At 42.2% G+C, this 25259-nt stretch overlaps 1 protein-coding gene across 2 annotated transcripts in view; it reads left to right on the top strand.

Moving 5' to 3' along the window:
• LOC147684692 (uncharacterized) overlaps positions 1 to 25259 on the top strand; it is a 197845-nt gene that overhangs the window by 138293 nt on the left and 34293 nt on the right. For both annotated transcript variants that reach the window (XM_086940528.1, XM_086940527.1), the window contains 8 exons: positions 922 to 1019; positions 8204 to 8322; positions 11794 to 11961; positions 14125 to 14330; positions 15003 to 15106; positions 18141 to 18259; positions 21191 to 21343; positions 24140 to 24348. In XM_086940528.1, the coding sequence (XP_086796654.1) occupies positions 922 to 1019; positions 8204 to 8322; positions 11794 to 11961; positions 14125 to 14330; positions 15003 to 15106; positions 18141 to 18259; positions 21191 to 21343; positions 24140 to 24348 (1176 nt within the window). The remainder of the gene's footprint in view (positions 1 to 921; positions 1020 to 8203; positions 8323 to 11793; positions 11962 to 14124; positions 14331 to 15002; positions 15107 to 18140; positions 18260 to 21190; positions 21344 to 24139; positions 24349 to 25259) is intronic.

Here is a 25259-nt window from a genome sequence, read left to right as displayed (position 1 = left end):
AGAAGTGTGGTTCACTGGTTAGAGGAGGCATCCCCTGAAGCAGAGGTCAGACCCGGGACCAGGGTTCGATTCCCGACGCAGCAGGGTCCTGAGCCCAATTGTCCACGGACTCGATAATTCTCGCTTTGGTGCCCACTCTAAGCACGAGTTCACACTATGCAGCTCTGGGCAATAAGCTTGCTTAATCTCCACAATGCCCCCCCGCGGCGGGATGCCTGGCTTTCACCTTGGGGATGCCCAGTACGGGTTATCTCACAGGGAAAAGCCAGGACGGGTTCCCAATGCAAGCGCCGAGATGCCCTAGGGTAAGTCGAGCGCTATATAAGAACACACATACATACATACATACAGTACGCTAGTGCACGTCCTCCTGGTTGGTTCCTTCAGAGCTAAAGCCTGCTTGGAAGATGATGACTATAAGGGAACCCCGGATTCCCTTCACCATATTCAACTGTCCTGTCTCATCCTCATATGGAAAACAAAAAGGTGATGGGTGGAATGCTTGCGCATAGTATCAGCCATTGACAGTCATTGGCCAGTGCTCCAGTCCGATCCTGCTGCACAAAACGCCTCCCTCTTTTTCTCTCAGGTCACCACTGATTCCAATGGGAGATGTGTAAAGATGGATGACTGGCACCCAGGGAAACTGCACAACGTCTTCAGGGTATAGACCCCACCTCAGCTACCTAAACCTACCTTTGTTGACCTTAGAGCAGTTGTCCAGGGGTTACCTAAAGTTCTGACCCTTATTGGTGGGGACTTCAATGCAGTATTTGAACCCACGCTAGACTCCACTGGCTTACGGCACAGACTAAAACCTTATCCTGGTATGCCTTGGCTTAGGAATGAGATCATTCTTGCAATTTTTACTAGATCATCCAGGAGCTTAACGACTTTGCTTGTTCTTTTTTTCCTTTTCAGTGTTTATGAAATAGATGCAAGTTCATTGTCGCCAAGTGACCAGGCAGACATTTTCAATGTCCTCTTGGATTTCCTCCACAAGCAAATCCAAACGACAGGTAATCGCAGAATGTAAATGAACTACACCCACTCGTTTTGTAACTATCCTTACATCCTGAAGGCAGCATCAGAAGTTGCGTTGACCACATTCGCATCAGCTTTAGCTGCCTTTGCTTTTATATGGTTTGGTTGCCTTCTGAGGCTCGGATGAGATGTCTTGCAGTTTTGACGAGGTTTAGCAGCATGGGATGAAGAGATAAATGTTCAGTTCTTGATTTAGTGAGATAGATGGAGGATGTTTACATTCATATCAATGAAGACGAAAGACAAAAATGAATCTGAATTGGCTAAAGGGGCTATGTCCATTAAGAAAGAAGGGGGGTCCCAACTGGGATAAATGCGTCTGTGAAGAGGCTGGTTTTCAGACCTTTTTTGAATGATGTTATGGAGACTACCAACCGTGAATGAGGTTCCAATAAGTTCTGGTGGTGCTTTCTCGGCACTTGGATGTTTTTTCCTGTGATATGATATGTTGTATGGCATGATATGAGATGCCATATGGCATGTACAGTGCCAGTCTAGAACTCTTAAACATGACTAACCCTAACATCTCCTAGATATTAACCAAATTGACCCGGCTAATATTCATTCGGAACATGGGCAATCAGGGCAACAAATTCACCCTGTCACTCAAAGCCTCTCCATGAAAAGAGCAAGCCCAGAGAGCCATAAGATAACTGAAAATTCTTTAGTACCTCTTGGACTTAGAACAAAAAACATAAGGTTGAATAGTGGTTTGTGATTGTATGCAACTGAATAAACTAAAAAAATATCCTCAAACTATTTTGAAATCTTCGCCTTCTAAGAGAACATTGCAAGTAGTGCTGAGAGCTGATAGTGGATTACGTGTTGGGGAGCTAGCACCCATTAATTATCGACTGGACTGACACCCCTAGAGCTAATAAACCTGAACTAAGACAGTAATCTCGAGATACTTGTTTCTCCAACTCTGCGGCAAACGTTTTGGGCCACCAAGATAACCTTATTCCCATTTGTAAAGGACTTGAAAGACCTGTTTTGTTGAAAGATGAAATTGCTTATTGCTAGCACTGAGTTGGTGCTACTAATTTAGCTAGTGATTTACTGAGCACTATGGCTAGCTACAAATTTATATAACTGTAATACAGCTTAGTGGGCCAAGCAATAATTTTCTTCAGCAATTCTTCTAGAATTCTTATTAGATTGTTGTATACAAATCCAAACATGGCACCTGATCCACAGACATAGTTGTCCACCTCTTGATATGAAGTGTAAGTACATACAATGTAGAGATTTCTGACTTCTCACTTGCTTCCCAAGTGCTCAGAGATATGTGTAAGATCTTTCCAAGGTTTAGAATTTGTGTTTAGAAATAATCGACATATACATACATATTTGGATTAGGCGTGGGCGGAAAATCCGTTCCGCTCGCGGATTTTGCGGATTTTCGGGAAATCCGCAATCCGCGAGATTTGCGAATTTCCCGCAAAATCCGCAAATCCGCGAGCAGCGGATTTTGCTCGCACTGCTCGCACTGTTCGCGTGAGTTCGCGCCCCGCGAATAAGTGCAAAATTGCAGAAATACGATCTTAGCAAAACTGAAAGTAACTACTTACCAGGTTCAAAAGTTCAGGCTCATCATTAGTAGCCATTTCCTGGAGTGCTTCCTGAGGGGCCCCTCCAGAGTTCAGTTGCCAGTTGAAACTATTATGTGACCCTGCTCTGAACCTCAGAATAGTTACACGTATGCCACAAAGGTCCTGAATTACAGCTAAGGGAGACAAGCAGGAGCCAGGCTGGAAGTTAAAATCCATTAATCAGCCCCTAATTCATTATTGTCAGTTGGGGCAGGGCAGGTGTTGTAACTAATTTTGCAACAATGAAAGCAGTTAGCAAGTGCAAAAGATCACTAATCAGGGCGCACTAAGGAAGCAGGTGCCAGCTAAAAAAATATTCTGTGACACATGAATCAGCCCCAAATTAATTCAGGTCACTTGAGGCAGGGAAGGTGTGCTTTGCTTTGCCGAAAATAATGTACACTGGACAACCAGAGGGTGTGGTGATGAAACAGAGGGTGGCATGGGTGGGCCAGAGGGTGGCATGAGTAGTCAGAGAGTGGCAGTGGTGACAGAGAGTGGCAGTGATGAAGAAGAGTGTCCCAAACAGGCTGGACACGTAGAAACAACAAGTTCGCGAAACTTGCGACCCGACAGGTAAGTTCGCAATTTGCGAAAGTGTACAAAACCCTCGCGAACTGGCAGAAACACGGGCGAACACAAAAAAAAAAAATCCGCAAATTCGCGGGAATTCGCGGATTTTGCGGATTGCGAATCCGCAAATCCGCAAAATTCGCAAACGCGAGATCCGCAAAATTCGCTCATGCTTACATGTCTATTTTTCTTAACCATAAACCTGAAGAACCACCACACTGATTAAACAATATGCCTATGGGTAGAAGGTTCGTGAACTGTTAAAATATATTATTTGTTTAATTCTTCATTTGACTGAAAAAATATTTTCCTTGAAAAATCTATCTTTTGGTAATCACACATCCTCTAAGCAGCACATGCTGACTATTAATTTGCTTTCTTACATATACCACCTAGCAAACGCATACACCGGCATAAGGTAAATGCTGAGAAGTGGAGGCAAAAAGTGAAGCAAGCATTGAAATATTTTTGATTGCATAATAAATTAAAACAATGCGGGTATTCTTCAGATCCTATTGGATCCAACATAACTACCTCCGTAGGTGCTATTTACAAATGGAGCAATTTGACCCAGTTACTCCATCCTCAGAGGTAACTATAATGTAGGCACCAACAGCTCCAGGAGAAGGGGTACCAGATCCTGCTAGTCCCCATAGAATGTAAGATTTATTAGGGACATCAGTAATTGTGGCCCCTGTTATACATTATTTACCCCTGATATTTCGCCTTGTGCCTCCTTGTCTGTGGGCAAAAAATGTGGAATCTGATGAGTTACCATGGACTTTGGAATTCTAATAGGGCTAGTACCTCTATTGCCACTAAAATGTCTTTCAGATTAAGGACTTAGTGGAAATTCTGTTTCAGCAAGTATTACTTCCGAATCGAAAACTTTCTTGGTGAATCACTTTTAAGGTTTGCAAACAGACTTTCAAACTTTTTCTGTGCTTACGTAATACTTACTCTAAGTATTCCATAAGAATCACTGGGCAAAACGTATAGTATGCTTCCCTTAAACAAATTCCAAAATATATATGTGTGTGTGTGTGTGTGTATATATATATATATATATATATATATATATATATATATATATATATATATATATATATATATATATATATATATATATATATATATATATATATATATATAGCTGGTAGGGCCATAACGTCAGCAGTATTATATGATAATTTAAATGGTGAATTTTACATGTGTACCTAGTCCAGCTCAGCAAGGAAAAAAGTTATTTGGGGATAATTTTCCATTGCAACATTTTTTGCTGGTGCATTTTCCTGAAAAACATAGGGCCACATGCATCAACCTATTTAGGAAGTGCAAACGGTGCGAATCGCAAAATTCGGCCGTTTGCGATTCCTAAATTGCTTTCTGAGATGCATCAAGCATTTTTGGTGAAATCGCTATTTTTAGCGAATTCCAAAAATGCGATTGCTTTTAAGGAATCGCAAATTTGCGATTCCTTAAAAGCAATGCATGATTACTTTTAAAATTGCGAATTCGCAATTAGGGGGTGCAAATTACCACGAGGTTGAACCTCGTGGTAATTTGCGAAAATGTGTCAAAATGCCCAAAGATGCATTTAAAAACACTGTCATGTTACAGACACACATGTCCTTAGGACATGTGTGTTTGAAACATGCACTTCAAAATACATTTCAGGGGTGCAAGGGGGGGTCCTTTGGACCCCCCCTGCACCCATGGAATGCATTAACATTTTGCGAATTCCAATTTGCGAATTCGCAAATTGGAATTCGCATAATATTTGCGATTCGGTAAAAATTGCGATTTTTACCAAATCGCAAATTTTATGCAATTTCAATCTTGCATCCCGTTTTGCGATTCCTTATTTGCGATTCCCTAAAAATCGCAAATAAGGAATCGCAAAAACGGACTTTGATGCATGTGGCCCATAGTGTTTTCTGTTTACTCCCATAATAAGTCATTTTTGATCAATCTTTTCGCCCATTTCATGAAATGAAAAGTTAGTCAGCATTTACTGTAGGTTGCCGGAGCCAATTTATAAATTGACATCATAAAGCAATGTACACAGATTCTTTTTAGTAAATAATCAAAATAGGGAGTGAAGAGGTAATGCTCTGAGAGCAAAAGAGGTGGATACGTCCTCCTCTGGTCAATATATGGGAAACAAAAAGATCCACCCTTGAGTAGATATATAACCATGTTCTGCCAGACTTAGTGTGTCTCCTACAGTGGTGGGATGCACACAGCTTTGTTTAAATACCCCTCACACACCAAAAGGGCCCTTGGTGTCATGCGTCATCATAGGGGTCTTCCCGCCCGCTGCGGGACGGGGCGTGCTACGACCTACGACTACGCAGGAGCACTAATCTTAGTACAAAACTATATGTTGTGTAGGAATGTGAGTGGAAGGGTCCATAGTGAGTGAAGGAGTGAATAGTAGTAAAAAAAACTTTAGTATTCCGTTCAGCTGGTGTTATTAAAAGTGGGGATTGGATTGGAGATATAATGCTATGATGAGCTGTCTCTCCTAAATCAACATGTTTCGAAGTCCTACCCTGGCTTCTTCGGCAGGACCGAAGGATCCCTTCTACACTCAAATATGTTCATGCAAGTAAAGATACAAAAAGTGTATATACATGTAGGTGATACTACGTGGTGTACATGTAAAAATAAACATGCACTGCATAGAATACCTCAAAAGGTATGTTACTGAATGTATATTTTTTCTAAAAAGGAATAATACCCCATGAGCCTCAAAACGGTACCTCAAAACGGTACCAGATTCTTAGGGTGAATCCTAAGAAGGAACAGTTGCAGGTTTTTGTTTTTTTTAATTTAATTGGTTTAAGTAGGAGGGGGCTGGAGCTCCTGGAGGTACGGGCACCACCCGATAACTCATGTTTTTTTGCAAGGTAGAGAGGCGTGTTGAAGTGAAGGGCTTTGTGGATCATGCAGGCAAGTTTTAGGTGTATCCTTGCTTCAAAATTGGCGTAAACCTGCCTTATTTGATGGACAGTCGGTGTCAGTCCAGTTCCAGGAGGGGCAGGTTACAAGAGTGAGGAGAGGTGACAGAGAAAATCTGGGCAGAGAGATTTGCGTTTCACAATTTGTGTATGTCTATGCACAGCAGGGCCCCCCTCCTACCCACTCTGGACCTACCAGAGAAACCAATATTCTCATCAATAAGGAACTGATTACGACTACAACGGTCCTATGGACCGGAGTGGTGGTGCGGGCACCACCGCACCTGCGATCCAACCGCCCTATTACATCTTGGGCAGACCACCATTGCACCTCCACAACTGACAGGGATCAGAGATCCCTGTCAGGTGGCGTGGTGGTCTTGAAGCCGCAATATGATTGGTGGGACAGCCGCTGTCCCGCCAAGCATAATATGAGTTTTCATGGCAGTTCCTATCCCATGAAAAACGTGGTGGAGAGGAAACAAAGGGGGCCCTACAGGGTCCCCTGTTTCCTCAGGGCTATGGGATGCATGCAGGGGGGGCACATGTTCTGCTCCCTGTGTGCAAACACCCCAGTACCTGCACGGCATGGACTTCAACAGCCCGAATGTATGATGTTACAACGCATACATTTACAATGCATGCCTTTACAACGCAGTTTTTACATCTTAACATCCTTTACATCGCATTTTTAGAAACTACTTTTACAACGCATTCCAATACATTGCATTATACCTTTACAACGCACACCATTACAACGCATACCATTACATTGCATTTCAGGTAAGTATTGGATTGTATAGGGGTAACAATCACTATTCTAACTCCAGGGGGTGCAACAGTAGGGTAAGTATTGGATAGTGTAGGGGAACTATGCGTTGTAATGGTATGCATTGTAATGGTATGCGTTGTAATGCCTGCGTTGTAGTGACATGCGATGTAGTGTCATGCGATGTAGTGTCATGCGTTGTAATGCCTGCCTTATAGTGACATGCGTTGTAAAGGATGTTGCGATGTAATGCCTGCGTTGTAAGTGTAGTGCGATGTAATGGTTGTGTTGTAAAGGATGTTTCCCCACCAGCCCATGCCATGCCATGCCATGCAGGTACTGCCTTTGATGTTCCTATTGTGTTGCCTATTTCATAGACACAGCCGTGGGACCTCCAAAGAACCACCCGCCAGTGACTGTAAAAGTTGTAATCTGGCGGGCGGTTCACACACAGGTTTGGCGGTGTGGGAGCGGGGTGACGGCATGGTGGTCCCACTCTCATACAGCCAATCTCGTAATCGGGCCCTAAGTGTCTGACCTACCTGTACAGGCGGAGCGCATATGTTAGACCGTTCTAGAAGTAAATAAACACAGTTATGTCCCATTTCTGCCAAAAATATGCGTAGGATAAATGATTCCCCCCTTCCTCCTTTACTGATGCCAATCAGCCCAGCTCATTCAAAATTGAGGAGTCCAAATTTTCATAAAACTTTCAAAGTGAACGAAATAGTATTACAGCTCAACACTCCTTTGCAATGTATCTGTACCCCATAATGAACCTGGCTCTCAATTGCTACTTATACCTTGATTACCAGTTGCTAATCCTGATGCACAATTTATATTACCATGCTGTAGCACCATACCAGTACTGTGTAACTATGAGCTCACCCCCAAGCCTTGTAAAATGTACAGTTCCTTGCAATTTGGTACATACATTTGTGTGGTGGGTGGAGGGGGGTGAAGTGTGTAGTGAACAAATGTTCCCGACTGAAAGAAAACAATCTGGGGATGTGGCTTGGCGGCTGTTACAGCCAAAGCCTTATGCGATTTTACGAGGTGGAATTACCACCAGGTATTACGGGGTCTGGCGTGCCAATACCTGGCAAAACTGGGTGCATGAAAACCAGCCCACTTAAGAACAGGCAAAGTGGAGTTTCATACGGTAAGTCTGCTCTGATTGACTTTCATGCAGGGCCACAGAGAGCAGCACATTGTTCTCCTGAGAAATGGTGTCAACCTCTAATACGCTTTACCTTTCACAGGATCTGCATGCTTCAATCCAGATGAAGGGGACCTGGACGCCATTGATAGTCTCTTTGGGTCGTTCGCTTCCATTGCAACATACGACGACATATTGACTATCCGGCCGAGCTTTGATGGGGTATGTTCAGCAATATCCCCTTCTTTGCAGTTCAGGAGATGAAACTAATATAGTATTTTAAGTACAAACTAACTTTCCTTCAGTCCATTTGATATGATATATCTACTGTTGACATGTAATCCCAAAGCACCCATTTTTTTTTATCTTCTTGCATCAATGGATTGGTGGGGTTTGGAGTGCTTTTTTTAGTGTTGGCATCCCTTTGTACAATACCAACCAGGAATGTCTGGTGAACTAACGGTACCTAACCTTCGAGGACTAGTACCAATGCAACCTCTTCCTTTACCGCTTAATTCACACTTACAAATTCCCTGCAAACGAGTTTGTCTCCTTGATTTGCCAACTGAGAGCCTGCTTCACAAAGGGTCTCCAGACTCGTGGTGGAGGCCCCGTAGTCGCGGGAGGGGGGGTCTCCGCACTTGGAGTGGAATCTTCGCAATGACAATTCTCATATGTTTTGAGTCCCGGACTTTTCTGTTAAAAATCAATGTTATCAAGTATAGTCATTACTTTATGTGTAAAAATATAGGTGCCAGGGCCCAAGGTATTGCTCTGCAGCTGGCATCACAAACAGCTCTGGCCACTCCTGCTTTATGGCAGTGCCATCCTTTTTTTTTTTTGTTATATATTGTACAAAATTGACTGAGAGCGCCACCATGTGTTGTTCTCTCATAAATAAGTGCTGTGTGTTTAAAAATTACTGCCAGTACAAAGCACTGGAAAGTACCACCACAAATTAAGCACTGAGTGTGTTTCTCCATATTTATGTGGCAAGCGAGTAAACCTTGACTACAGCTCCCAGAAAGTACTGTGTTGTCAAAAGGCCAGGACCGCAAGCATGGTGTGAAAATGAAATGGAACGATGTGGTAACACCCCTTATCTGTCATCAGTGCCAAGAGATGAATCGGGGCTCTACCAATATGGGTGGTAGGTAGGCTGAGGAGAGGACATAGAGGGGCTGCAGAGCTGTTAAGGGGCCTTCATCGTCAGAGTCACTGATGGGTGCACCATGAGGTCGGCATTTGCTACAACCTCTCAACACAGCCAGGACCATTCACTGATAAAAAGTTAAAGACACAGCTTGATTTTCAAAACAACTTTCACATGGATAATTTGTGTGTGCAAAAAGTGTCATATGCCAGGTCTCGAATACTGACATATCCCAGATCCTGGTTCCCGAAATGTGGAAATATGCCTTTTTCTGGAGGAGGAGAGCACCGCAAAAAATGCAGACGTGTGCATTTTTTCCACAGTTGTAAATGTGAACAAAGGGTGAGGGAAGCATTATGGGATGACCTGATACAAATACGATGAGCATCTACATAAGTCGAAACTTTCAGAGAATTACTGACTTTAGAAGTTTCACCAGGGCAAAGTAATTGGTGGCAAAATGGCTTTTAGGGAGAGGCGACAAATGAATTTCCAACTCAGGGCAGGTGGGAAAGCGATATAACTGAGAAATGCTCCAACAATCAAAGAATTAAAAATAAATTGTGCAGATGCACATTTCCCCTAGCCAACGGAGCAAAGGCTTTGCACTGTCAATAAATGTGGAAGTTTAGTTAGATCCTATAGGACTATATATTGAAATGTACAAAAATCAGAGACTTGTGAATAGCAGAAGTCATGGATGGCTGCAGTGTACAGCAGGAAGTCGACCCAGCTGACATTTCTGAGTCTGAATCGGGCACAGTATTTAAAAGATGTATATTGATTTTGTCATGATTTGAAATAGCTATTGATTGAAAACAAATTGGGATCTGCTGTAGCCTTATATTCTGCGCACCTGTTGGTTAGCAATTGACAAGAGCTTGGAATTTGTTTCTGCCTTGGTCCTTTTAAAAGTTTAGGGGCAGATGTATCAAGATTCCGATTTGCGAATTCTAAATAGCGATTTTTTGCGAATCGCTATTTAGAATTCGCAAAATGGAATGTATGTACAAAAACGCTATTTTTTTACGATTTCCTAATATTCTTTATTTGCGAATTCGCATTTTGCGAATTCGCAAATAAGGAATAATTTCCAATGCATTCCTATGGGCCAGGAGGCCCATAGGAATGATAGTGCAATAATTCTCAAATTGCGAATTCGCAATTTGCTAATCGCAATTTGAGAATTATTTCAAGGGTGCAGGGGTGTCTCAAAGACACCCTGCTGCACCCCTGAAATTTACATGTGTGTGCATGTGGCACACATACATGCCCTATGGGCATGTATGTGTGTCACATACCACCCTCAAAAATGCCAAATAGGGCATTTTTAAAAGAAATTGCAAATTACCACCAACTACAAGTTGGTGGTAATGTGCGATTTCTTAACACAAATTCGCAATTTCTAAAAGTTACATACATATCATTTAAGGAATCGCAAAAATTGCGATTCCTTAAATGCTATGGCAAAATAAAGAATCGCAATTTTTTGCGATTCCTTAAATTGCGATTTTTTTGTTACATTCCAAATAATGCTAAAAGGCCGTTTGCGAGTCGCAAAGGCCGAAATTCTGCGTATTTCGTCCTTTGCGAGTCGCAAAAGCCTTGAAACATCTGGCCCTTAATATCTTAAAAACACCAATGGCCTTAGATCCAAGCACTGGGGCTGAAGAGGGCCACACAATTTGCACTCATTGTAGCACTTGCATGTATAAGTTGTCTATTGGAAACTTCCCTCTCCTCTGTGTTTTCCGAGGACTACCTGGAAATGCATACATGTTTATGAAATTTCTGCACTAGGTGCAATGACGCTTGCAGTACAGATATTGCGAAAGTCCACATTTACAGCCCTCAGTAATTGAATTGGGTACAAACGTACTGAAGGAACCTAGCCCAAGTGAAATTTGCCCCAGACCCGCTGCAGGGAACACAAATAGAGGATCTTAATGTGATCCGTATTGGTGACGTGTAAATATTGGATCTTGAGTAGAGATTGGGAAAAATTAGTGCAATTTGCTTTCAAATAATTAAGCAAAATTTGGGGGAAATTGTATGGGTATTATAGCATATCCTTCATTAAGCTCTCTATTTTAGTGTGAAATGCATTCTTGTGTCAAATTTTGAGCGAAAGTGACAGGAACAAAAGCCGCTCGCGTTCTTGTCATTTGCATTATTCCTGGGCACTTGCGGTCAAAAAAATTGGCACATCCCCTGACATGTGTAAGTCCTTCAAGGGGTCAGATGTGTGAGCACCACACAATTTGTACATTTTTGGTAGATCAGGCGCATTAACAGATTTGTTTATTTAAACAACAAATACACAAATTAATTTTTTTCCAGTGAAAATATTTTTTTCTGACTCAGTCCAAATTTTATAAAAATATATTAAATCACATAGTGGGTTTCTAATAATATGCTGTGTCCTCAGCCCTCGTATACACACATTGGGTGCTGCAACCTTACCATGTGCCCTACTTGCTTAAAGTTCACGGTATTGCTCTGTCACACAAGACTATACCTAATGATTTTTCTCTTTGCAGTTAGCACACTTCAGTTCTCTGAGTCCTGCCCAGATGGCTGGTTTCTGCCTTTCCGGTGACAACGTTAATAACTACGGTATCATGGCAGTAGTCATGAACACCTTGAGAAACATGTCAACAAGTGGCCTTAAATCATTTGGCATGGCTATTAACAACATCGCCAGCCAGGTAATGTGTGATTTCGTTTTGAAGTGTTATCTTAATTTATGTATTCTTTGTTGTGCATGTAAAGAGCTTATCTCATCTACACTATCATAAGTGGGTCTTCTGGATAGTCCTGTTTTGCTTCCTCTCATTTAACTCTGTGCCTCTGTCTCTTTTCATGACATGTCTCACTTCATCCCTCTTGCTCTCCCTCTCCATGTCCGCCTGTCACATGCCACTTCGCCTCACTCTTGCAACCCTTTTCTTTCCTTCTCCCACTGTTCCCTTTAGATCTTGCATACAGACAGCTTCACAAACAAGAGCCCCTCCGAGATCGCTGCTGTGAATACATGTGAAAGCACAACTGTTATCTAGTGCAAAAATAAAACAAAACAATTGCTGTCAACCCAATATTGTCACATGCAAGACCTATTGACTTTGCCAGTGCTTGTTCCAGGGATGTTGTCTGCTTTCAAAGTGTGATGGGCAAAGGTATGAAGCCCTATTTAGCCCTTACCACGTACATTTCGAAAAAAGTCACCGTCTTGGGATCATGAGGGCATATCTCTCATCCTATAGTGGCAATTAGATTGCATGAGGCGGCATCACTCACTACTTGTGGCTTGCTTATTATCGGCGACCTCATTCCACACTTGTAAGATGGTGCTACCAAAGCGGACTCAACCTCATTCGAAGGGAGTTCTTGATGCAAGCTAACTGGACAAAAAGGGATCCAGACAAACTCAAAATACCTTAAGGCAAACCCAAGTTAAATCCTTTATTAAGCACAGCTAAACGCAACAGGGGGGATGGTAAGTAGGTGCAATGACCCATCATCCGTGTTCAGCCAACATGCATCTGCCCACATGCATGCTGATACCGGTCAGAGCCATTCGACCGGGCCAAAGAGGATCCCTATCTACTCCCTACACTAAGGAAGTATAAAGTGCAGAGTTGTCAGAACGTAAATCCTACCTTGACAACGCAGGTAATCAAGGTTCCCTAACTCTAAGGAACTAAAACTTCATGGTCAGAAGGGAGGTGGCATCCTGTGTAGTCACACATTTGTCAAGAGGTACACGAGCGACAAACCTGATTCGCCTCTGTTACTCATCTACTCGTTTGTATTCAACACCAATGTATGTCTACACATATATCAAAACAAATTGGTTTCGCTGTTTGGCAGGGTGCTCTTCAGCAAGGGTGTGACACATGTGGCCAGATCACCAATAAGATAATACCAATATGTGAAGTCTTTAGTAATTAACTCACTCTGCGAACGTCGGGATTTAAGGGGTGTGGTAAATTCCTCATTCCTATGTACCCCGCTCACAGACTTCTACATAGCAAATGCACAACTTAACAGAATGTCCTCTATATTCCTTTCTAAGCTATCCCTTTGTGATTTGAAGTGCATTCTTAAGACTACTAGCTGCTACCCCTGACTTTGTAACGCTGCATTGCTCTTGCTTACCCTGGCCTCAGGAGGGTCCTGAAGGCTATAGCAGTAACCAAAACAGGGCTCCTGGGGCCTGTTTACTTTCTGTACTTTCCTCTTCCTGGCCTTGCCATCATCTGTTACTAGCAAATTTGAGGGAACAGAGGGTTTAAGAGTGAGACAAGAGGTCATTCATGTGATGTCCGGGGTCAAAGGGTGTGTGATGTCTCTTCAACCTCCTCAGGGATTTTTGTGAATGCATATCAGTGAAAAAGACTAGGAAACCTTAACCAGTTTTCATAGAATTTCCAATTAAAAAAAAATTCATGACCTAAGAAGATAGCAGCAATAATGTATCACATAATAGCAATCCGTCTTACAGAAAATTAGCACACGTGTTTTTTGTATTTGGTTGGTTTCATAGAATTTGGAATTATTGAAATGTCTAGTGCGAGCGAGCTTACCTGTTGGTGCCAAAGAAGCTCAAACAAATCACTGATGTGCAAACGTCTAGGAGCAGAGAAAAAGTATGCAAATGTCTTTCTATACTGCAAGATCCATTTAGTAGATGGACGTGCATGGCAGAGGGAGGGAGCTTCAACTGAATACCCTCAACCACCTATCCACCTCACTTAGAATTTAGGAATTATTTGTCTGGAATGTGCAACTTTTCCATTACCCTGTTTTCTGGTCACTGACCCTGGCCTTAGGTTTAAAATATCCATTTTAATATATTTCTATCTTTGCAGAAAGAGATAACTATAAAGAACACCCAGGTCAGAGATGAAATGCTATACCTGATCATCAATGGTGTCCATGGGACATTTGCAACTTTCACACCTAATGAATGGAGCCAGTTTTTCTCAGGTGGTCTGTCTCTTATGAATCCCAGCCTAAATGCCACAACCCTGCAACTGATCCCAGAAAACATTGATTGCTCATCATTACAAAGCATGTAAGTTATGACTTTGCGCTTCCAGAATGTTTCTGCATAGAGTTTGGCTGTAAGTAGTAAAAATAAACACTAGGTCACAATTTAGCATGGAGTTTTCAAATTTACATCGGTTGTACGCTAGTATAAAATGTATGATTTAGTCATATGTAACCACATTTACTAAAATGTAGGAACTGGCATAAAAGTGTGTAACTTATGTTCTTGTTCGAAATTTACACACTAGATTTTGATGTGAGCTAGGCTTCCTGGAGATGGGCTAGAGAAGTGGGGTTAGGAAGGTGTAGCTTAGGAAAATTTATGACCATGTGCTGATGCATACCCCACACATATCTATGCTCTTGCAAGGTCCATTTACAAGTGGTGCAGAAATTGCTGGCACGGGCGCCAGTTACTCCAGTTATATAGGAGGGTGGTGGAAAAAATCAGTGGAAAAACTTGAGGAATGTGATGCAGAACATATGGAAATGCAGGACTAGAAAAGACGCATTTGAAATGTAATAGGAATCAGAGTGTGGAATGATTTAATATTCGCTCCTCTACGCATGCTGAATTGCATTGTTTGAACAGTCCCTGGGAGAGCCAGGGACAGATTATATTCTATAGAATATATAAATGTGCTGTTTTCACAATAACCATCTCACTGTTTCCTCTTTCTCACTCATTGGACAACAGAATCGAGGTCTTGGGCCATAGCTACAATCAAATGTCTGAAGGGAGCAGAATTGACGTGAAAGACTTTGTCAAATACCACCTGGCATTGCTGAAAGTGAAAATAGGTGAGGTCTTCCAAGGTGATGATCAAGCTAAAGGCACCCTTAGAGCAAGAGACCAGTTTATTTCATGAGTATTTGTGTCCTCTTCCCGCCTTTGATCCGAGTTATCCCGGAATATCCGGGCCTGATCTACAAAGGATTTCCTGTGAGTAGTTGTGTCTGACTCCAGACCTAGGCATGATTTACTTAGGTATTTCCAGATGTAGGACATGATTACACATGGAAAAGTATTTTTCCATGAGTGAGCATATCTTACAACTGGAAATACATGAGTAGGATGCACCCCGGTCTCAGGTCAGACAGCGCTTCCTGAACTCTACTTGTAATCTTAGCCCAACTGCTCCGCTTGTGTATTCTTGTGTCAGTTTAACTCCTCAGTGAGAGCTATAAATAATGTTGGGACAGTTTATGTCTCTCAACTCAAGAAAGTCATGTTTGCCAGTCAGAAAAACTGCTTTACAGTCAATCAATCAATTAATCAGATTTGTCTTTACGTCATCATAAAATAGTATATCATAAAAGATACATAAAACCACATTTAAATTACATAAATGAAACCACTAGGTTCTTAAAAAAAGAAATTTTACAATGTTTTAGATTTTTAAGAGATAATTTTTTCCGCAAGTCAAATACACTATATGTAAGATCTGTTTCCAGTGTCTTAATATGGACAGATCCTTATCAGTAAAACAGAGAAATCTTGGTTCAATATAACACATTTTTCTCAAAAACAAATTTTGTAAGAAAAATACAGACATTAAATATAATAAAATACAGACACAGTTAAAAATAAACATTTTCCTCAATTGGAAAAAGCTGATTTTATACGAAAAATAAGTGTGGTAAAGTTCATAAGCAGTGTTAAAACAAGCAGGTCAATAATTCATAATCAAAAATGGCTCTCTAGAACAACAAGACTTTTCTCGGGCGCAGTTTGCTTTTCAGAAAGCAGGCAACTGCATAAAATACATCTTTGCCACTGAATTCAAGCAATCCTGGATTGTGAGGGCTGTTAGCCCAAAACCAGTCCCAGGATGCTTGTTTCCCGTCCAGGGAAGACATGGCTTGGCAGTTCGGGCTGGGCTGTTCCCATGAGGCACAGGGTCAAGACCGATTTGCATATGGCTGGGTCTGAACTGGGGTGGCGAAGTGAACTAAAGGACGATGATGGATTCGACCCAGATCTGTGACTGAGGGTGTGTCTGAAGAGTTTCAGCTCTCCGTCCATCTTCTATGTTTGCTTAATATACATCATAATCATCTAGCTCCTGCAGAAAAACCAGTGGCATTCTACATTTGCTGAACCTAAATCTTCGTAACGGAGGCAATAAATATATTTTCGTCGAGGAAAGGTAGTATTACAGAAAAACACAAAGTGCAACAGAGTCTAGGGGGAGTGCTCATCACATGGACAGATACAAATGTCTGTTGTTGGGAACTTTCCTAGTGGAAAACATAGCAATCACCTAATAGACCCTAATCTAAACTGGGTCAGTAGCATTCACTCCCATGCATTCTAACCAAAAATCAGATAAGGAGCAACCCCAACAGAAGTCTGAAGAAAGCCATGTTTGTCAGTCCGAAAAACCACTTGTCAGTCAGATTGAGGAGTGCAAAAATATTTGACTATACAAATATTGTGGCCAAAATGTTGGTGTTCTAGGACAGGTTTACTTTTCTTAACTTTACATCTACCTACCTTGCAGATATATGTGTATTTACAAGGTATTTATGTGTTGAGTTATATATACTAAGGGGCATATTTAGAAGCCCCTTGCACTGCCGGTGTGTCACTTTTTATGATGCTTGGCTGCAAAGAGTGCAGACCCAGATCTTCGAGGCCACCCAAAGCCACTTTGCTTGCCTTTTCATGGCCTTGTACATATGGTGTAAGGCAACACAGCACAAGTCGCTGCTTTGCCTTACACTGCGTCAGGCGTTTCATGAGCGTAGTGGGGGGTATTCCTACGCAACACCCATGGATTTTAATGCATTCACGGATTTACAAGGATCTGTAAACCTGGCATTCTGCAGCACACATAGAAAGAGGAAAACACCTCCATCCAAGGTGCCCTTCCTGCTCGAAAACAATCCTGCCAACAATGCAGACACTCTTGCACCATGGTGCATGGTTGCCTGCGTTGGTGCTAGGCACCAAATTGGACACCGGCACTGGATGAAAGGACAGGAATGCACCATATCTCGTAAATGTGGTGCCTTCCTGCCCTTTCGATCTGGTGTAGGGCGGCGCAGCAAAAAGACTTGGGGTGTTACCCTACGCCAAATCATTGTAAATGAGGCCCTAAATCTATTCTGGCCAATATTTTAGCAGTCAGTAGTTTTGTTTTATAGATTAGGGTAGCATAGTATTAAAAATCTGATACGGTGGTGGCACACCAAAAAATACACAGTTCGATCAGGCATCATGTACAGAAATACATTTCCGAAGGCAAAATTGTGTGATGTTCAAAACTTTTCCAAACTTTGCTCAACTTCACCTGCAGATAAAGTTTCCTGCTAAATATATTTTTTGTACCACTCAGGCTCCGATTAAGAGAAGAGGCTTAAGTTCCAATCCTTTGCACAAACAGGAGCTTGTGAACGGTTCTGAATTATAAGTCATACCTGACGTTCACCCAATCCTTGATCAAAGGCATGCCACGTTCCAGTGACAATGTTCTGATCTTTACTTGACCATAGAAGGCTACATGTTAGGTTATTGTTTTTTATGTAGCACATACTCTGCCTTTGTTAAGGTCTCATATTGTGTTTAGTGGTCCAGGCCAGGATTCTCAAGGATCTGTTGTTTCCATCGCAGACCAGAGTCTGATTTACCTTGTGATGATGTGTTACAGCTCTGCCTGTTACTGTTCACACTTAACTCTTCAAATGCCACTAGGTTGCTGGCACCAGGTGTTCCAAGGCACTATAAACACCAGGCCTGTCCTGGCTTGGTTTTGGAGGGATAATTAATTCCAAAATGTATTTTCAGAACTCGTTAATATGAAATATTCTTGTTATGTTTTAATTTCTTCAGGAAACCCTTGCACCACAAATAGTGATGGCGGCGCACAATGGATCACTATGAACTTTGGCCCATTCAGCACCCACTGCGTTTATAATGATTTCACCACACTGGATCCAAATTTCAACCCGGTATGTACACCGTGTTTTTAAATGTGTTATTTTCTCAACTGATTGTTAGCATCACTCAACATTTAGATGTAGAAGCACTGACTAATTATAAAGCACCTAGCACTCCCAGGTTCACTTAAGTGCCAACATGTCCCCTTTGCGCATAGATAATCCCAGTCGTGATTCACGGTGCCAGGATTGGCAGAATTATCTGTGACTGAGTTTTACTGCAGGGTCATATGTATGGGCATTTTGTGCAGTTACACCCAAAAAGGTGATGAATATCCACAAACTCATTGGAAACGCATGCAAAGTTACCAGTGTCAAAGGCAGGAAGTGCACTTCCGGTTTAGATGCGGCGTGTGCGCGCCTCAATATTGAATTTGGGTCGGTAGGAATGACAGCTCCCTCCGATCTGAGCTGCAGCCTGAAAAAAGCACCATTAATTTTCTAGTTGGCTATGTCACTTTATTAGCATTACATTGTCATGGGTGTGCCCCTAAAAGGTCAAGTCAGACAGCTAGATAAATACACCAAATGATCACAGCTGTGTGGAGGACACTTTTTTGTGGAAGTGCAAAACGTCTGCCCAAAAAGATGTACTCATGACTCCCAACATGAGTGCGGAGCCAAAGCCCTCCCCTGGAGATTCTCACATAATTGTCTGGCGACATCTGCGCTGTAAGACCAGACCATAAAACGATAGATGAAAAGTTGCATCCTATTTATGCATACAGGGTTATACACCTGGTTGCACTTGTGAGTATTCCTGGAATGGTTCAATTTACCTAGATTCCCAGTACCCTTCATGGATTTCTTTGCAAGATCCAAAAAAAATGAAAATGTACTCCAAGTGCTGGAGTAACCCTAGAAGTGTACATTTGCTGCTTTCACAGTATCACACTACTCAAGTCTGATCACTGACACACTGCACTAGATTTGCATTGGTGGACTTCCACAATATTATATTTTGATACAAATTCTGATTCTTAAATCTGTGGTCCCATATATGTCTAATTTCTGCAAGTAGGAGTGTAACCCAATCTTCTATTTCAGAACATTTGGTTCAACACCTATAAACAGATTTAATCACACAAATGCTTTCCAGCAAATAAGTCTTGCAGCAGGCGAGAGGTGTGGGCGTTACAAGGCAGGACTTCTGTGTGAGGGTGGGGGTGAGGCTTGGCTACTACTGCATCCAAAGTCTCATGTAACCTTACCAGGACGAATTACCACCTGAAAAAAGTGGGTCTGGTGGTGGAACACTTAGGAAAGCAGATCTCAAATGAATAAGCTGAGTAGGAATCTATCCGGCAGTTGCTCCCCTGACTCGTAACAAGAGTACAGGCACAAGAAGTCTGACAGAAGTGCGATCAAAATGCATCTGATCCATGATTCAAAAGTATTTGATATATTGATTGTCCACAGCCTCTTACAAACGTAATGAACATATCTTCCAGGCCCTGGCTTCTTCTGCCACTCAAAAAAAAGAAGAGAGTTGGACAATTACTGGCTCATACACCAGTGTTGGCATGCTCTATGAAGAAGTCTTGCATTCAGTTACATAAAATCCGATCACACCACGTAACCATGTTTTTGTGATCGGGATCAATTCCGTCAGACGAATACTATCAAGGTTGCAAGTAACTCCGGACTCAATCGTCCTAGTTCACAAAGTAAAGTCTGGATCACAGACATAAATGTTCATTTAATGAGTGTAAGGTTTCGTCCGCTTTTCACAAAAGGACCATATATGCATGATACCTATATTATGGAAACACAACCCCACCCCAAAGCCTATTGTGGATCTTGGCAATGATTTGGCCAAATCAGCTCGCGATGGGGCTGTAAATCCCCTACATTGTAAGCCCAAATTACTCACATCACAAAAGCAAGAGTAAGGCGTTTGACAACAGTTGTATGTCAAAATCTAACTTGCAAAAATATTGTCTGGTATAAAAATTGTGACTTAAATATTGTTTGCAAAAATATTGTCATATTGGGTGAAGACTTTCTATTAAGTACCATGACTAGATACTTATGTTGTGTATGGCTGCTACTGAGAGCCACTGGCGTGAATCTCAGAGTATAACTCTAGTTAGTCATTGCAACTGTGTGTAATAGAATTTGTTTGCCACTTTTGCTATGTCATAAAGGAATTCCAGGCTGCTATTGCAGGCTTCCCAGATCCTGTCAGTGTGTGCATCTGGAGAGCAGCGAGAACAGTTTCTGAAGACTAGAGAATATTGAGGGAGGTCACAGAGGGTTGTGGGGGATCAGGTGACCAGAGGCCATTTGGGACCGGGAGGAGAGGTCATGTTATGAGTGGCGTCCCATTACTCCTCTCCATAGCAGCTGAAAGCAGGGACATACACTTTTGGGTAAGCGATACATACCATAAAATTATAGACGGGATAAAAGTGAATAGCACCGGTGTTTTTTTTAATTTGGACTCTGAGTGACATCCGAGTGCTCTTGTTGTCTAATTGATGTCACTCTGAACCCTTTGATGAGAACATTCCTGTTATTGACTGTTACACATCCATAATTGTATTTAGGACACTGCATTAATGTAGCAGGTGCCATTCTGACAACCATATTCTGATACCCTGGTTTTTAACAACCAAGGTTAAAGAGATCACAAATTGAAAGTGAGCATCTGTATTTGGTACCGTACCCCTATCACTCCCCCCTCACCCCCACTTCCCATCCCCCGCCATGCCCGATAGGTAAGCGGATAAACAGAATCAGATTTCTTTACCCGGACCGGGTGTACAGTGTGTGAAATGTACTCTCACCATTTCCAGATGTGTTTAATGAGCAACCTATTGCTTTAGCATTTACCAAACCTGCTTCAAATGTATATTGCCTGTGTCCACTCAAATGTGCATGACTTTAGCACTTGTTCAGAACATAAAGACAATAACCATGTTTCTTGTTCTTGTTGTTTAGTTGTCAGCCTTGCATGTACTGACCCCGCAACAACTTGCCCAGTACATGGTAACAGACTTGCAGAACTCTGCAGCAGCCGGAAGGGTCATTGAAGCCGTGGCCGACACCAGTTTTGGCGCTTTCCTGGATGAATTCAATGCCCAGTTACAACAGGTAAAGAGTAGCACCTGTGTTTCACTGTGAAAATCGGTTCAATTAGGTTGACCGTATCCCCTTAACCTCACTCAGACCTTTTCAATTGCTGCCGAAGTTAACTACCACTAGGGTTGGGTAAAATATTACACTCAGAAACAAGAGTTTTTACTTGTGGTCATTCTTGCCCCACGAGTTAAATTAGTTTGTTACAGAATATGTACTTCCAACAACAGGGAGAGGATGTAGCCTTGCGGCTAGAGCGGTCGACCTCAAAGCAGGGGAACCGGGTTCGAGTCTCGGCAACGATGCTACAACATCCTGTGATCCTAGGCAAATCACTTAGGGCCAGATGTAGGTAAAATCAAATTTGCGAGTCCTTAATAGCGAATTTTACCGATTCAATTAAGGACTCGCAAAATTAAATGTAGGTAGGAATCGCTAAAATATTAGTGATTCCTTAATATTCCTTATTAACGAATCACAAATTGAGATTCGTTAATAAGGAATACCTACCCATTCCTTCCTATTGGCTAGGAGGCCCATAGCAATGAATGGGAAGATATTCACTATTTGCGATTCGGTATTAAAGAATCGCAAATAGCGGGAGCTATTTCAAGGGTGCCAGGGTGTCAAAAGGACACCCTGTTACACCCCTGAAATGTGCATGTGTGCACATGTGGCGCACATACATGCCCCAAGGGCATGAATGTGTGCCACATGGCACTTTAAAAAAAGCAAAAAAGTGCTTTTTTAAAGGAAATCGCTAATTACCACCAACTTGAAGTTGGTGGTAATTAGCGATTTCTTAAGGCAAAAGTGCACTTTCTTTTGTGCTACATACATTGCATTTAAGGAATCACAATTTCCGATTCCTTATATGCAAGAGCAAAATAAGGAATCACAATTTTGCGATTCCCTATTTTGCTAGTAGGTTTAAACTCACCTACATTGCTACATTCTGTGAATTTCAGCATTAGTATTTGGCCGCCTACATCTGGCCCTTAATCTCCCTGTTCCTAACAAAATGAGTGTGTCCTTCTGTAACGAAACTGGTGCTCATGTAAAGCGCTCTGATACCTGATGTTTTGGGTCTAGTTCACACTAAATAAAACTCTAAAAAAAAAAAATTAAAACGATTTTTTTCTGATTTGAAGGTGAGTATTTGTATTCACCAGGGAGTGTTAGAAAAATTGTCCTGCAATGAAAATGTTGAATAGTTTAGAAGAAGTCTACGGGGCCGAGTAAGGTACTGATGAATTGTTCAACATTGCACATGTTCAGCACTAAGTGATCGATGCTTCATTTGAGCCGGTGGTTGACTCGTGCTCCTTTTTGGGGTTGGAACTTATTTTTCATCTTTAGCCTTTGAACTAGAAAAAGAGAGAAAAAGGCAGCAAAGGAGGGGACGAAGGAAGAAGGGAAAGACTAAAAAGCAGTGAAAGAAAGCAGGGGTGAAAAAGAACTGACAAGAATGAGATCAGAGGAGAAGGAGAGTATGGTGATTGAAGAATGAGGCCTGAGTTGAAATCAAAACTAGGCAGCCTTGGTATTCTGCACACTGACAATCGGCAGCCGGCGGGTTTCTAAGGAAAATGCTGTGCTGCAGCACTTATTTTACAAATTAAGCAAGCAAGATTGTTGCCCTGCAGGTGAATCTGAAATCCAGTTGAAGTCTGTGTTATCATTGCTGGGACAATCTACCTAAAAAGATCTTTTGTACTTATCTGTCGAATTCTTTCATTTTGGTCAGTTGTTGCAGTGGCAGTTCTAGTTTTCCAAAAACTCTACATCAAAATTTCACAATTAGACATTTTATATTCCAGAGAGACATCTCCCACCGCCCCTACTTCCACCCTCTCTCGTCGCACTCACAAAAACCTCACACCTTTCCCTTGTGTTGAATGTGTATTGGTCCTACCCGGAAATGTACAAAATCCAACAGGTTTAGCTATGCATTTTTTAGATTTCAAATCCCTATTTGAATTAATTTCTACATCAGTACTAAAAAAGTGCAATTCTGATGTCTGATTGTAATGTGCTCAAAGACCTTCAATTTTTCTTTCATGCCCAAGAATGCTCTAAGTAAAATAAACTTAAATACCTAGTGTTCTGTAGTAGAATTAGCTTTGCACAGGCATACACCTATGTTAGCATATGTCTCAGGATGAGGTGGCAGGTTGAGGTCAAAAAGGGTATTTTTCACCCCTTATGTTATTCCCCCTTTTCCAGTGTGGGACTGCCATCTCAGGCCTATTACATTTGACAAGATGATGACTGCAGGCCCAGACTCAAGTTTCTTTTTGCAACTGAGATCAGCACCTCACAGTTTCACAATGTCATGTTCCTCTACCATGATCCCAGGACTCACAGTCCCCTTCTCTGCTGCAAGCAACCAGGATGTAGCCTAACCGCTAGAGAGGTCGACCTTGAAGCTGGGGAACTGGGTGCGAGTCTCGGCATTGCCTCAATATCCTGTGATTCTGGGTAAATCACATAATCTCCCTGTGCCTAACTGGAACATAACTGGTGCTCGTGTAAAGCACTCTGATACCTTCGGGTCGAGTTGAGTTCCCTCTATATTAAACCTTTTAAAAAAAAAAATAAACAAAACTTCAGCTGTGTGGACATGAATTCTGGGATCATGACAGCATTAGCTGAACCCACCAAGCCTCTGAGCCTAACTACCGCACGGGGGAGTCTGGATAACCAGGATTCTTCTTTATCCTGAAACGTTAATGAGACTGTTTCTTTCCTATTCGTTGTTGTTTTCAAATCTAAAAAGTTACATTGTTTGCATTGTCCTTTTCATTCCAGTCATCAGTGACACAGCTGACAAACTCAGATGTAAGGAGAATACTTCTAGAGGGCATGTTCTGTCGCATAGGTTCTGTGCTGCTGACATTCAATCCCAGTGACTACACAGAGTGGTTCAAGAACAAGCTAAGCTACCTCATCATCAGCCTCAACGCAAAGGTCCTGGGATCCCTTCCTATAGACCTGTCATGCAGCAATCTTGCAGCCATGTAAGTACAAAGGCAATCCTTGGCCGGCTCATAGAGTTGGGGGCAAGCAAACATAGATGAACTTTGTGCTCAGGGGCCCATGCCTTGCACAGAGAAAGTTTATGGGTTATAGGCAGTGCCTACTTTGTGCTGGTGGCTAAAGGTGGTGGATGCACAGAGTATTAGCAAGAGAGAGAGAGAGGGTGGAAGACATAAACAGTGACAAAGGGAGAAAGCAGAGATGGAAAGGAACTTGCAAGAGTGAGATAAAGAGTCTAGAAGGGTGGAGGGGTGGAATAGAGAGGAATGAGGTGGAACCAAGACGGGGCAGCCCTGAAATTCGACAGTGCAGGCCGTTAAGAAAAGGGTAGTGGATCTGAGTTTTATAAACAAATGAAGCAGTGGTTCCAAGGATGTATCGCCATTACAAGACCAAAGAGCAGCTCTCTGCGAGCCCGATGTGTAATGTTGGCTCTGTAAATTGCAGAGGCCGCGTTGACTGCTAACAGGCGAGCCTGTGCAGGTAAAGGCGGTGGGGCCAGGGGGTGGGGGGGCTGATTTCGACGGACGACGACGAGGAAGAATTCATTATTAATTCCTTTTTCCTTCGTCATCGTCTGTCAAAATCCCTCCCTACCCCACTCAGCCCCACCGCTCCATCACTCTTACCTGCTCGGGCCGCGGCTGGCTGCTAAACACAGACAACTAGAGAATGGGTTAGATAACGGAAGGCGCTCAAACTCTGGTTCACATGGCAGTTAGCTTTGTCACATTGAGGGGATCCGGGTCATAAGTCAAGTGGAGATTTTCCTTTACCAGTGCAAGCTGCTTAAAAAAAGCAGGGCGGTGATAAGGAAATGGATGGGGGTTTTGTTGTTACATAGATGTTTTTCCTTATAGTTTAGGTTTGCAAATTTAGTATGTGCGTGTGT

Source organism: Lissotriton vulgaris, chromosome 10 (genome assembly GCF_964263255.1).
Source record: "Lissotriton vulgaris chromosome 10, aLisVul1.2, whole genome shotgun sequence".
Classification (NCBI taxonomy): Eukaryota; Metazoa; Chordata; class Amphibia; order Caudata; family Salamandridae; genus Lissotriton; species Lissotriton vulgaris.
The sequence above is the reverse complement of the archived record's forward strand: the minus strand, read 5'-3'. Positions and strand labels throughout refer to the sequence as shown.